Here is a 13735-nt window from a genome sequence, read left to right on the forward strand (position 1 = left end):
TAAAACAAGTTTGTCCCTACGCTCCCAGTCTTTACTCTTGTTCCATAGGGATCTAGACTGCTAACCTGCAAATGTAAATGCAATGGTGAGGCAGGTCTCTTCCTGGGTTGTGCTCTCTTGAGTCTTCTGTTTGGCTTAATGTAAATTATAGCAACAGCACAACAATATCAGGGGACAAGTGTTTCTATGTCCAGCCTATGAACTTGCAAGTGTGACAAATACCTGTACATAGTGCATCTGGTTGTATATGTATATAGTGCATGTGTGTAGGTGTGTGTGTGTGTGTGTGTGTGTGTGTGTAAAGTATCCTATAAAAGCAAACCACTCTGCAAGGGTGTGTGGGTATTTGAACAAAGACGTTAAGTATCTGAGTTATGTGAGGAATGTGTGGCTCTGATTCTTGGGTATTTGAGTTATTTTTTTATTCCCTTTTAAAGAGATGGATTTGACACATTGATATATACACATATCTATAAACGATACACAGGGATTATTCCGGAAACTATGAAGGTAGATTCCTTAAGTGTATGTCAGTAGGATCAAATTTTGATCGCTTTATCCACAGAATTACCAAAAAACACAAGTGGTTGTCATTCACTCTCAGATTTTGTATCTTACCTGAGGATGGTGAAGAGGGATGTGGGCTGTCATCCTGGACGCTTCCTGTCTGGGAGTGTCCTCCTCCGGCTCCGCTCTCCTCTGTCACGTTGGATGAACCAGGAGTGGTGGAGCGGCTGATGGACTGGGACTCGGGGTCACTGGCTGATCCGCGGCGTTCATCCAGACCTTGTTGCTGGAGCGCTTCCTCAATGCCTCTCCTGTCTTTGCCATGGATACGGGAGTGGACTACCATTTGATGGTAGGTTCTGAAGACCCGGCCACAGTCAGGGCACTCTGAAGGCTTCTCCTTCAGGATGGAGAGGCTGGAGAGGCTGTAGTCGATGTTTGGGCTTCCCAAGCCGGCCATGGCTCCAGGAGCCTCGGCACTACCATGGACAGACATTAAGTCACGGTGACTCTCAAAGCCTCTTCCATCCTCCTTCATGGACATTATGGCTCCGCCAGCAGCCTTGGATCCCTGCAAGGCCTCGGAGAGCTGCTTCTGCTTGGAGCTATCATTGGAAGCAATCAAGGAGTAGTCTTGTTTTTCCTTTGAGAAAGAAGCCAAGGCCCCAGCACCACCCATCTCATCTTCCTGCCCTTGGGGTAAATGATGCTGGTGCTGCTGTTGCTCCTTCGGCATGAATGCCCTGTCCATGGCCATGCCACGAGCCATTATCTGCCAGGCTTGGTAGCTATTGATGGAATCCATCTCTGCCACTTTTGCAGCTGCTTGGAGGCGCTCCATGCAGCTGGACTTGAGTGGTGGCACAAGGTTGAGACATCCCAGAAGTGAGCGCTTCTCATTTTCGCCCAGCCCATGGCCCATACCTCCTGTCATTGGCCCCAGCAGCTTCCCCAGCATCTCCTTCTCCTTCATGGCTATGCCTGCTTTAGCCAACATTTGGTGCTGCTCACTCAGGCCCTGTTTGTCTGGTGAGAGGAAGCCTCCCTGAAGACAGGAGATGTAGCGGGAATAAAGGTTGGCATGAGCTTCCTGAGCCAGATTGCTCATGCTATTGACAGCAGCCATGTCCTGCTCACTGGGCTGGCTTGGCTTGTTCTTGATGGCCAGCTTGTTGAGATGCACCTTCATATGGTTCTTGAGGAACCAGGGTTCCTTGAAGCGACGGCCACAGATTTGGCAGCAGTGTTCGAAGGAGTCCTTGTGCTTGCGCATGTGGCCCTTGAGGAACCAAGCTTGGCTGAACACCTGGCCACACACGTCACAGCGGAATTCAGTGGCCACCTGCGTGCCGCCGGCACCGCCAGCACCCTGGCCCTGTGTGCTCTCAGCTGTGATGTGGGCCTTCTCCACGTGACTTATCAGCTCCTCTTCATGGGAAGCAGCAAACTCACACAGAGTACATTTGTAGGGTTTGTGGAGTATACGGATGTGGCGGTCCAGCTCTTCACGCTTCTTGAACTTCCCTTTACAGAAGGTACAGCGGAAGCCTGTAGTTGGGTTCAAGGACTGTTCATCCTGGGTGCCAGCCGGCTTGGGAGAAGAAGAAGGTTGGGAGATTGTGTCTGGAGTGGTAAGGCTGGAAGGGGGGAGGAGGCCACAGGCGGAGCCTAGTTGCTGCTGTTGATGGGTGTTGGAGCTGCTATTGAGGCCCAGATGGGGTGTTGGAGCTGTCTGGAGGAGACTGCCGCTCCCTCGCATCTGCTTGTCCCTAAGGATGGCCCTCTCCTCCAGCTCATGCAGCAGCCTGTTCTCCTCCCTAACACGACCACGGCCTTTACCAAGATTCCCCAGCTTGTGGGTACGGAGGTGGATCTTCAAGTTGCCCTTTTGAGCCGCTCGGTGGTCACAGTAGGGGCACTTGAAGGGCTTCTCTCCTGTGTGTGTGCGCATGTGCAGCGACAGGATGCTGTTAAAACGGAAGCGCTTGCCACACAATGGACAGGGATACTTTCTATTCTTGCGGGCGTCGTCTTCAATATCATTCATCTGGGACATGATGCCCAAGTTCTGGCCGTTGAGAAACTGCTGCAGGTCAACACGTCCGTTCAACCCACTGAGTGCTCCTGCATCAATGTCTCGATTGAGCTGATTGGCTAGCAGGGCCATCTGACTGCTGATAGGTTGACTAGCCAGGGCAGCGTGGTGGGTCTTCTCATCCAAAGGCGTGGCTGCTTTCTCTTCGGGGATCTGTTGTGGGCGGTGTAGGTCAGGGAAGGCGTGCCCTAGCTGGGCAGTGAGCTGATGAAGCTTTTGACTGATGGGGTAGCGGCCATTTAACACTGCACTGCTCAGATGGGCATCAGCATCAGGCACCGCTGACGACACACCAAGACACAAACTAGAGTCCTCCATCCTGTAAAAGAAGAAAACAAGAACAAAACAAGGACACCTATGAGAAACAGAAACAATGTAGATTTCAGAGAAAAAAGGTGGCTGCTTACGTGCTCTTTGTATTTACTTTCATGACTGCAAATACAATATTATCCACCCACATGTTCACTTAGGGAACCAACACCTGTGCTGTGTCATCCAGCTCAGGGAAATAAAATGCATTGCCTTTGATTCATAGAGCAGTGCGTGAATTGTCAGCAACAAGGCCTGGAGAAATGCTGCGACTCCATAGAACTTTTTCAAAATGTAACACCATTTTGGATGGAATAATTACTCTGTAAACACAGTGAGCAGTGTATAATTAAGCTACTTGTGCCCATCCTATCAGAATTCCTCCAATTACACGCCTTAATGAAACGGAGCAACGGCATTGTCGGGGAGCCACCGCAATACTACAATTATGATATTAACAATAGCACTTAAAGCCAAGGGGTTACTCCAGTAAACACAACACTCTTATCTTGTTGCCACGACACTTGTCTTGGCGCAAAATTCCATTAAAGATCCGCACTACATTTGATGTGAATCACTTTGCTCTCCCTCTGCTTCCCTCTATTCCCCCAGTTCTCTCTATGTCTGTCGTCTTCTCTCTACCTAAATCTTTTATAGTTTCGAGGATGGAGAAAACAACAGTTGGCTGTGTTGAACGGGTTCCCAATGCAGCCAAAGACGCACGGGTTGATACACAGATACGTTCACCCTCAAATCTGAAGGAATATGCAGTTACTTTGTTGTATTTGTTCTGCCTACTGTACGAATGCCGCAGTCTCGGTTTTTGCTACTAAAATATATCACAATTTTTCTGAACATGTTGTACTGTCACTGAAAGGTTTTCCATTTCATATGTGTAACATCAGTGAATAAATAACAAAAAAATGAATAACATTGGTTTAAATGTAGATCCATCTGCTCTCCAGATGGAGAGGTATAAACATCTATCTGCACACTTCCTCTGGCTGCTGGCAGGGGTCAAACCCTCAGAAACAATAACCACCGTTCTGCTTTGGTCAACAAAATATTGTATAATATCTCATTAAGCTGATTAGTATGCTGCCTGGTAACAGTGGCGGCCACTGTGCTATAACGCATGATTATAATCATCAAAAAACCCTTTCATGGAGAGGCAGTGTAAAGCGCCGGCATTAGGTGAGTCCACTTTTAAGCGAAAGTGGGATCATTTTAGACAGCTTATGGACCCAATCTGGCAGTAACGGGGCAAACCCATGGTAAAAATATGTGCACACATGTTCAGTGTACACTTTACAGGCACAGAGGGCAACTGAGGTTCCGCCACACTCTGCTTTTTTTCTCTCTCCACCTACAGTGTGTTTCTAAAGCAGGGAGGACTCTACATTGTAGTTGGCTCATTTGTTTTCTCGTCCATTTGAATTTCTTGTGTCTCTCTCCCCTGTAGGAGGTTAGTAGACATAAGGGGTGCCTGTTCTTTTAGCCACTGGCCCCTCCAACACACTGTTGATGGTGGATTCTTATCTCGCCCAGATGAATTAGACACTGTGAGCAGCTTCCACTTGTGTTTAAAGGAATGTGACACTTGTGGGCTGCCCTTTGAATTCTCCTTATTTCTCCCTGCAACTATCTTAAGCAATCTGACTGAATTCATCAGGAATATAATGGGCATGCTATGTTCTGCGGGGCGGGTAACGGCTAGATATGCTTCTGCCGAAGCCTACTTAAATTTACGACAGATGTTACGATGGCGTTCTCCTGCGACTTGAATAATGCTGCGTTCATCTAAGCATCATAAAAGCCTAATAATAAAAAAGTTTATTCTCAAATGGAGAAAAAAAATCTATATATACATTGTGCACATGTGTAGATTTATTGTGAGAATAATATTGAGAATTGAAAAAGAAAGATAAAACTTTGTTAGACTGCTTTAAATGGCTCCGGGTTTTAAATTGTATTTATGTGACATCCCGGCTTCCATCACCAGGCGTGCTTATATCGGAGAAGACCTTATTTGAATGGGCCCTTTTTTTTACAGAGGCGGCTGCCTTTTGGAATAGAAATCTGTGATTTAAACTAGGCTGATGAGCTGTTGCTCATTTGGGGAGATAGCAGCTTGCCCTTTTCTTCAATTTGATTTCTGCCTTTATCTTTAACATATAACAAAGGCAGATAGACAATGGAATAATGTGAAATGAACTGACGAATCCAGTTTGTGTTTTTTATAAACGTATCCTGGCTGACGAGCGTATGCAAATGAGACACATTAATATGCTCGCCTTGCTCCCCAGTCATTTTATATTTTTTCCCCTGATTAAAAAGGACATTTCTTATGTGACATCCCCCCTCTGCTCGTATCAACACACACATGCAAGGAATTTGAGGGTGGTGTTCGGGTAGAAACACACACACACACACACACACACACACACACACACACACACAGGCAAAGACACTCAAACACAACGCTTTGACTACAACAATTCAATATGCGCATGCCCTCTAAAACACGGTGTTGAAACTCATACTACACTATCAAATGGCTGCCCAGAAATCACATCATCAACTGCTTATTCTGACATCATGTTTGTTACGGGTCTAATGCAAAATATACAACAAATGAACAGATGAAAACTACATTATATTAATGCTATTCTTTCAGAAGATCAAGTCTCATGTTTGTCATTCTTACCAGTTGTTCTGAGGGAAGACTTTGTGCCACTTTGTCCCTATTATGTCTCACTGTCTCTGCCATGGCTGTGAATTCTCCGTACACTCCGATATGTACGACACATCCACTCTGCAGCGTCGTGCTGGTACAGTATCTATCTGCCGTTATTCTAACCTGTATAACCTTATCATTTCCTGGCATGTTACAGCAATGCTGCCTCATTAAAACTATTGGCTCCTCTGATACCTCCAAAACCACAAAGACTTCCTTTAGCATTTTCTCACGACGGTTCACTTGTTGTCTTTATAGTTGTGGTTTAATATTCAGCAAAAGCAGCACGTGCACCCCGTAAACACATACACACTCGTGCACACGCACGAACAAAAACTGATTTCGCTCAGTTTCTCTAAATGCATTTTTCTCCTCTGCTCTTTTTCTCTTCAAGCCTCAGCTTAATTATAAGTGGTATCTGTAACACAATGGAAGTGTATTTCAGTCAGCATTTGAATGTGCTCAGTTCATTTCTGCCTTATCAATGGTACCATGCATCATAAATGCATAAGGGATTTGTCTAATTGTAACCATATAAAGTATATGAAAGACAACGTCAATTTTAGGAAGAGCTACCTATTACAAATTTGTATTAAAAATAAACAATTTCAAGCAAAACTTGTGCGTTCTTGAAGTTACTCTGTCGTCAAACTTTGCTCTGACATTTAAGACAAGACAGGGAGAAAGTGAGGGATCGAAAAGCCATTAGTTGGACTTTACTTTGTTATTTTGACATGTATCGACATAAAACCCATCGACTAATCACAATGCAATACCTCATTAAGTCCTAATGAAGTAATTCATTGCATTAAACAAATCAATCATTATTCACAATGCGCTGAATTCCATCATATTTCCACCAAATCATTAATGAGACGAGAAAAGGGGGGGGTTGCAGCTCCAGTAATCTGTGTTTAAGGGACAATATGTACCATATGTTCCATGCACTGAGAGCTGAATGCTATAAGCAGTAGGGACAATCGGATCCATTCAAAAGCTGCAAGTGTGTTTTCAAAGTACAAACAGAGCTTCGTCGTCATTTCAAATATCAATTAGCTCTGGGTAAAAGTTGCTTTAGTTTGGAGTTGGAGGTAGAAGCGACCAGATATGACTTTCTTCCTGGCTCTGTGTTTTGTTTCTATTGCAGGTGGTCTTTGCAAGGCGTCTAATTAATTCAATAAAAAAGCTGCCTTGTTTTCCTTCCTCTCTGCCGCTCTTTGACTTCACTGCATTATTACTTTCTGTAATGAGGCGAAAACACTCTGAACTGCACATGGAAGACAGTCACACAACCCCTGCCAGATTCAATCCCAACTCCATCCCATGCCTGGAGCCTCTTGATCAAAAACGCATAACTCCGCACTATCAAAAAGATGTGAGGCTTCAGAGATGGATTGTTCTTTTTTTTTTAAAGGAGGGAGGGGGTAGAAAAAAGTGGAGTTGCAAACACGGCCAAGATCAGATCTCATCTAGATTTGATTTTAAATACAAGGATGTTGTTATTTCTCACAAATATGAACAAATACACATTTTTTTATGTGATCTTTTCTAAAAATACTTATATTTACAACAATTTGTAAGCAAGGGCGCAGGAAGGTGGGTGCTCAGGGTGCTGCAGCACCTCCTATTGACAAAGGGTGGAACAACACAGCCTGTAAACGTTTGCCTGCCATCTGAACATTTGTTTTACATTTTGAACAGTAAATGAAATGGTAACTGTCACAAATATATAAGACATTTAAAATGAGTCACCATAATTAATTCCTCATCCGTTATCCAGAAATGTGCCTGGACAGTTTTGGAGCGGGACTTTCACTGCGGAGGTTTATCCATCGGGAGGGAGTTTTAAAGCAGCTAATGATGAAGCAGACGATGAGCGGACACAATGATATGCTCTTCCAGGGGATGTAAGTGACTTAAGAAAACAGACAACTGGATGTCCGCTGACATTCATAAAGACATTTTAGAAATTTTGGCACATGCAGTCTGGATCTGAATATTTCTTTTACATTTTGATCAGCATATTAAAGGGTGACTATCACAAAATAGTATCTTAGGCAAGAGAGCACACATTCTCTGGACTAATGGAAACATTGATGCAAGTACAACTGAGCAGTTTTCCTGCAGCTGGTCGTCCTCATCCTAAGAATACATTTTTAGAATTGTATGTCTCTGCAAACCATGGATAGAAAACATTTTCACGTTCTATTGTAGTGGATATGTTGACACTTTATGATTCACCAGTGCTATGGTTAACGGAGTTGTGTTTAGCAACAAAAAAAAAACCTTCTGATTAGGATAAGATAATACTCTGGCTTAAAATACCCACTTTTGGAGAGACAATCCTTGCTGTAAATGCTGCCGATGTCTCGCTTAAAACAAGTTTTGTTGCTTCTTGGTCTCGAATGATGATTTGCAGCTGACAGCCGTCTTGCCTAAGCGTATTCACATACATGGCACAGCAACCCATCAGCAGAAATTAGTTGCCCCCTCTCCCAAAGGGCTACTGGGCTTTTAGAAAGGTTATTCCAGTGGCCCAAAAAAAAAGAGCTCTGATTAGCTGGCCAAAAACACCAATCACATATGCATGACTTTCTTATGGACCAGTTTTTACCGTCCACCAAAAAGAGGCTTTCTTTTTTTTAAAGAACACAGAAAATGTAACATTTTAAAATGTATGAATAAGACTGGATTAACATAACTCTGCCCCATTTTGACACAGAGAAAATATAAGCAAAGGAGCAAGGATTTCATGAGACTCAATAGATCAGTGACAAATATGAATGAACAGGAGCCTCGGCCCCTCCTTCGCTCTCTTGCACAATATGTCATTGAGGGCTGTTTAAGAGGTCCTGTCAACAGGTAGTTCAACTTTCAGCTCATCCCCGCTGATCAGTGGGAGCCCTCCTGACAGGGAGAAAAGAAAGACACCGGGAGGGAGCGAGCTAGAGAGAAAGAAAAATGTTGTGGGTCTTTTTATCCGTCCATCGCTCTGACAGCCTTGCAGGGGATGCCATGGGAGGAAGATCAATGCAGGACAAGCGGATTCCCACAGTTCATTGTTCCGGGCCAGCCAAATCATCTTCCCAAGACGGCCGGGAGCTCAAAGCTTCCCTTTATGATAACCATCCCTGGTATTATTCCCACTATGATGATGGTGACCTGCAGATGTCTCTGTCTGTGTGTGTGTGTGTGTGTGTGTGTGTGTGTGTGTGTGTGTGTGTGTGTGTGTGGGAGAGAGAGAGAGAGAGTGTGAGTGTGTGTGTGTGTGTACATCTGTGAGCACCTCTCCCCTTCTGAGTGCGCTACAAAAGCTGTCGCAGCGGCGTGGACAGACCCCCGCAGCAGCGAATAAAGCACCAAGCGCGGGATTAATAGCGCCAAACATTTGTTAAGCAGACACTGTTTAGTGAAGTTCAGTGAAAGACAAAAAATAAATAAAAGTCATAGAAACTGACACGATAATGATAGTGAATGTGCCTCATCTTATTCACTGCTTTACTCCTACTTCAGTACTGTATGCAGCCTGTTTGGTTCTTTCTGTCACTGAACTGGAAATGACACTAGGTATTAAACAGATATTTATCAGTTTGCTGATACTGTTAATCATTGAATGTCAGCCTTATTTTTTATTTTTTCAAATTGCCTGAATTGGAGAAGCCAAGTTGAATCACTACAACATTACCTTAACTTGTCTTCTCAAATTCAGTCAGTTTTTTAAAAATTAAAGAAGCCCACACACCAGCTTTCTTTATGTTAAAACAATTAGTTTCTTTATTCAGTGAAACCATTTAAGTCTAAAATATTAGACTATTATGGGCTATGGGCTATTATGCAGTGAGCAACCTCTGATTTCTTTTGTAGTTCAACTTTTCAGCTTTGGCAGTGAAAGCAAACAAATCTGTCCATGCACTAATATATTTTTTATTGTCCTCTGGGACTTTTTTTCCCTTTTTAATTTTGGATTAGGAATCTTTAGCTAGCCTCACTAGGGAGACGAGCTACCACTATTAAAATAAAACTTTTAACCTTATGTAGCTGACAGTGATGGAGAGTACATGCTGGTTCTGAGGCTTGTTCACTTCGACAAAAATATTTATTAAAAGTAAAGATTATATTCTCAACATATAATGAAATTATCAAATTTAGAAATACAGGTACGAAATATCAGCTACAACAGCACTAAGGAATCAAGTTTAAACATGTTGCTCATTTACGACTAATCACATGCTACTGTGTGTACCTTCATTTATTTTTTTAAAATCATTTTGTATTTAAGATGTTGAATTTATTCATCCTACATTCCAGGCAGCTATTGTTGCATTAATTTCCCTAGTTAATGCAAATCCACTTGCAAATATTTGCTTTAACAATAAGGCATTGTTGACATTGGAGCCAGGACAGATATGACATAGTTTTGAGTTTCAAGTCTCTGCATGACTCCCACAGTGTAGTAGAAACCAACTTCCACTGTACATGGAATAAAACATAAATAAATAAATGAAAAAAAAAATAAAAAAGCTGCTAAATCTGCAAAAATCTTAATCACTGCATTTGAAAATTTCAGCTTGTTAAATGTAAATCTTGTAAAAATTCAAGCAAGGTCTCTTAACATAAAAAAACATGAATTGCCAAAGAATGGATAAACTCCTGAGAGTTTCTATACAAGCCCATATTTAACCATTTGAACCCTGAACAAACTGGTGCAATTTCTTTCAAAAAAAAAAAAAAGGCAAAGATCAACTTGGTGAGAATTGTGCCACAAATTGCAAAAAACCTAGTAGATTTATAAAACTGGGGAAAAGTGTCTAGGGGGAAAAAGATAAAAGCAAGGGGAAAACTATCTTTATAATGATCATAATTACATATTTAAAATTATGTTACAAACATATTATGATTTTTGAGCACTTTGTTTTTACTTTCTGTTTTTTGATTATCATATACTAATGTTCTGGCAATTTTCTGTGCTTTTCACTCCTTTCTTGCTGGTTTTTGGGTCATATTTAATGTTCTATGTATTCATGCTAATAAACTGCTTCTGTAATGATCCATTTGTGGTTCATTTTCTACCAAATATGACTCAACAATCAACTTCCTCTTCAAAGTGTGTCTTTGGTGTTTTGTAATGTACCTGTGTGCTTCGGCCTGCTCTGTGTCTGCTGACTAAACTCTTCTTCCTGTCAAATCAGTTAGAAAAGCAGGACACGATAACAGTGTGCATGAGTGAGTGTGTGTGTGTGTGTGTGTGTGTGTGTGTGTGTGTGTGTGTTAGACAACAGACATGGCAGTGTAGTGCGCTCACGCATGGTTAGACTGCGGGAAGAAAGAGGTCAGGGAGACAATGACCACAGTGTATCTGTCATAGCTTACATCACTGGTCACCCTCTGAGCTGCATGTCAATGCCTGCAAACACTCTCTCTCTCACACACACACACACACACACACACACACACACACACACACACAAACACACACAGAAATCTGTAGGTCACATTATGGGCCAGCGCTGCCTTTGTCTCTCGCGGAGTGACTGCAGTGATGACATACAAGATTCAAGATTGAGACTAGTGGCGTCGCACTTTGTTTCTCAGGTGGTGGCAGCGAGAACGAGACAAACAGAGAGAAGGAGAAAGTAGTTGAATGTCAATACGGCCCTAAATAACAGAATATCAGAAATAATTGCTGTTTTCTTCCACTCATGCTGGGCGCATTCTGGTAGAGTTTTGCATAATGACTACAGTCGAGGGGGGTGGCGGCGGAGGTAATAGTGGTGGGTGTGTGGCGGCGGTGGAGGTGGCGGTAAAGGGAGGGGTTGTTGTGACAGGTGCTGAAATCAAACTAGGGAGGCAAGGGAGACAAAGGTTCAATTTACTAAGAGGAGACTTTAATTGTTACACAGCTAATTAAGAGAAGAAGGATCTTTTTTTGCACTCTCGACTATTTACTGAGAGCTGTGTGTGCATACATTGGGAGGTAAATTGTGCCTTCAAGCCAAGTGAGCCTATAGTGAGGAGTCACAGTGCGCGTGTGTGTGTAATCTTTGTGTGTGTGTGTGTGTGTGTGTGTGTGTGTTTAGAGAAAGGATGGGGTGCTACTTCAACATACAACATTTCTTTTCACAGCTTCTGTGCAGTTGGGAGTTTGGGACTTTCTCTTTCTTTTTTCAACTAAAACAAAAGTCTATGGCTAATTAGCAGCACTCATTACAGGAAGCGAGTCAGGTAATTATTTTACATCATGCTGCCGATAATTGAATGATTCTTCAATGTCTGAATGTCTGTTTGAAAGTATCTCTTTTTCTTGAGGCCCCCCCACTCCCCCCCCCCCCCCCCTTTCCTCCTTCTTTCCCTTTTTCTTTGACAGGGATAAGAGGGAGGCTGGATACAGGTACCGCTGCCATATGCTCTTGAATGAAAAAGCTCTTCTGTCGAAGCAAATGGGATTTTTAAATATTGAAACTGCCGCATGTCTTTTTAATATGACCGTGTTAAATCTCTCTTTATTCCATCACTTTGATAAACTCCCTTTCTATCTCTCTCTCTCCTCCACTTTCGGCTCCTTTTTTTTTGGTTAATCTGAAGAGTTTGAAGGGAACTTTAGCTCTCTGAGAAGTAGTTAAACTTATTATGCAACCATGCTGTGTCTTTTTTTCTTCTTTAAGCAGCACACTTCCTGTTTAAGAAAGCAAACTAATCTTATCAAAGCCATCAAGAGGCTCAGACTTGAGTGGAAATGCTTGCGATTCTCTGCATATGTTACAATATCTCTTATAGCTGCTATTGTTCTCATGCACTTTTGGCGTGCCTGGGGAGGAAGAAGAAAGAGAGAGAGAGAGAAAAAAAAATTGCCACGCTCTCTTCTTTTCCTTCTTTGGCTTCAAAGTTAGATATGTACAGCGAGCTAATGTGGCACTTAATATAAAAGGAAAGAAAGCGAGAGAGCAAATTGTGCATTATCTACTTTAAGGCCAGGGTGTATTTATTACAGACTAATTGTTGCAGAGGAAGTGCTTTGGAGGGGTGTGCTCTCACAACAGAGGGTGGAGGGCCTAGGGGACGTAAGAGAGCATGTTTATCTATCAGACTTTATCAGAAAAAGCACTGTGGCGACTGCTCTTAAGATCAGACATGGGTTTTTTTTGGGTGGATGAATAGATTTACAGGAGGAAATAAAATAAATGAAAGAGGGATGGAGAGAGAGAGTGAGAGAGGAAGAGACATGTCAGCGAGGCAGCGTTTGCATCGATGCCAACGCCTCAGTGAAAGGCAGCCGTGATTAAAGCAGGAAGGAAAAGTTGGGTAAAACCTCAGAGGAGCTTTTTTTTTTTTTTGAAGGCTTTTCTGTGAACCGGACTACAAACACTCTGTGACACACACAAATACACACACTTAAGTACGTTCAGTGCATTGTCAGAGTGCAAAGCTCATGCAGAAACACCTGGGATACATGCTTAAGTGTTTATACACTTTTCATGAACGTGCAAAAATGTTACAGTCTCAGGCTAAACAGTGAAGTTTGTGTGTGTTTGTGTGTTTATGAACACTTTTTCCTCACATCACTTGAATGAGCCCTCAAAGCAGTGATTCTTGAGCAGGGCTACTTGTACACCAGGAGGTATGTCTGCAGTTGCAATAGGGCATGTGGAGAATTTAGCTAATTTCTGCTAAAAAAAAAAGAATATATGTATATAGAATAAATGCTGGCATTGTACACTTCTGCAAACCATCTGCACCGAGTTTAAAGGGGAGACTGAATAATAAGAGACATATAAAGAGAAGAAACCACTAAAAAGTTTTCAAAGACCTCTGTTCCTGCTGCTGTCTATTGTTTACCTGTTCTCCTTCCTGTCCATGATGTTGCATGGACACACCAAAAAAACAACTCACACACACACACACACAAATGCCAGCTGACAGAAAGGCAGACTAGTCTGCTGCAGTGGTGTGTTCACTGGCAGCAGGAATGCAGTCGATGCCCTGTATTTGTCAGTCTCGAACCATGGTCTACAGTATAGTCTGATGACGAACCATCCCCTTTTGTGAAGGCTCACAAATTAACAACCCCTGTTTGGTGGATAAAAATCTGC

General features: G+C 42.7%; 1 protein-coding gene across 2 annotated transcripts in view; it reads right to left on the reverse strand.

Annotated features, from left to right (window-relative positions):
- znf536 (zinc finger protein 536) overlaps positions 1-13735 on the reverse strand; it is a 155161-nt gene that overhangs the window by 114570 nt on the left and 26856 nt on the right. Inside the window, exons 1-2 of one of the 2 annotated variants that reach the window (XM_042484572.1) lie at positions 5619-5705; positions 619-2921 (exon numbers count right to left, since the gene is read on the reverse strand). In XM_042484572.1, the coding sequence (XP_042340506.1) occupies positions 619-2920 (2302 nt within the window). In that variant the 5' untranslated portion in view covers position 2921; positions 5619-5705. Of the gene's footprint in view, positions 1-618; positions 2922-5618; positions 5706-13735 lie in introns of those variants that run through there. The other variant, XM_042484580.1, reaches the window with a different exon arrangement.

The sequence above is a fragment of the Plectropomus leopardus genome, chromosome 1 (assembly GCF_008729295.1).
Source record: "Plectropomus leopardus isolate mb chromosome 1, YSFRI_Pleo_2.0, whole genome shotgun sequence".
Classification (NCBI taxonomy): domain Eukaryota; kingdom Metazoa; phylum Chordata; class Actinopteri; order Perciformes; family Serranidae; genus Plectropomus; species Plectropomus leopardus.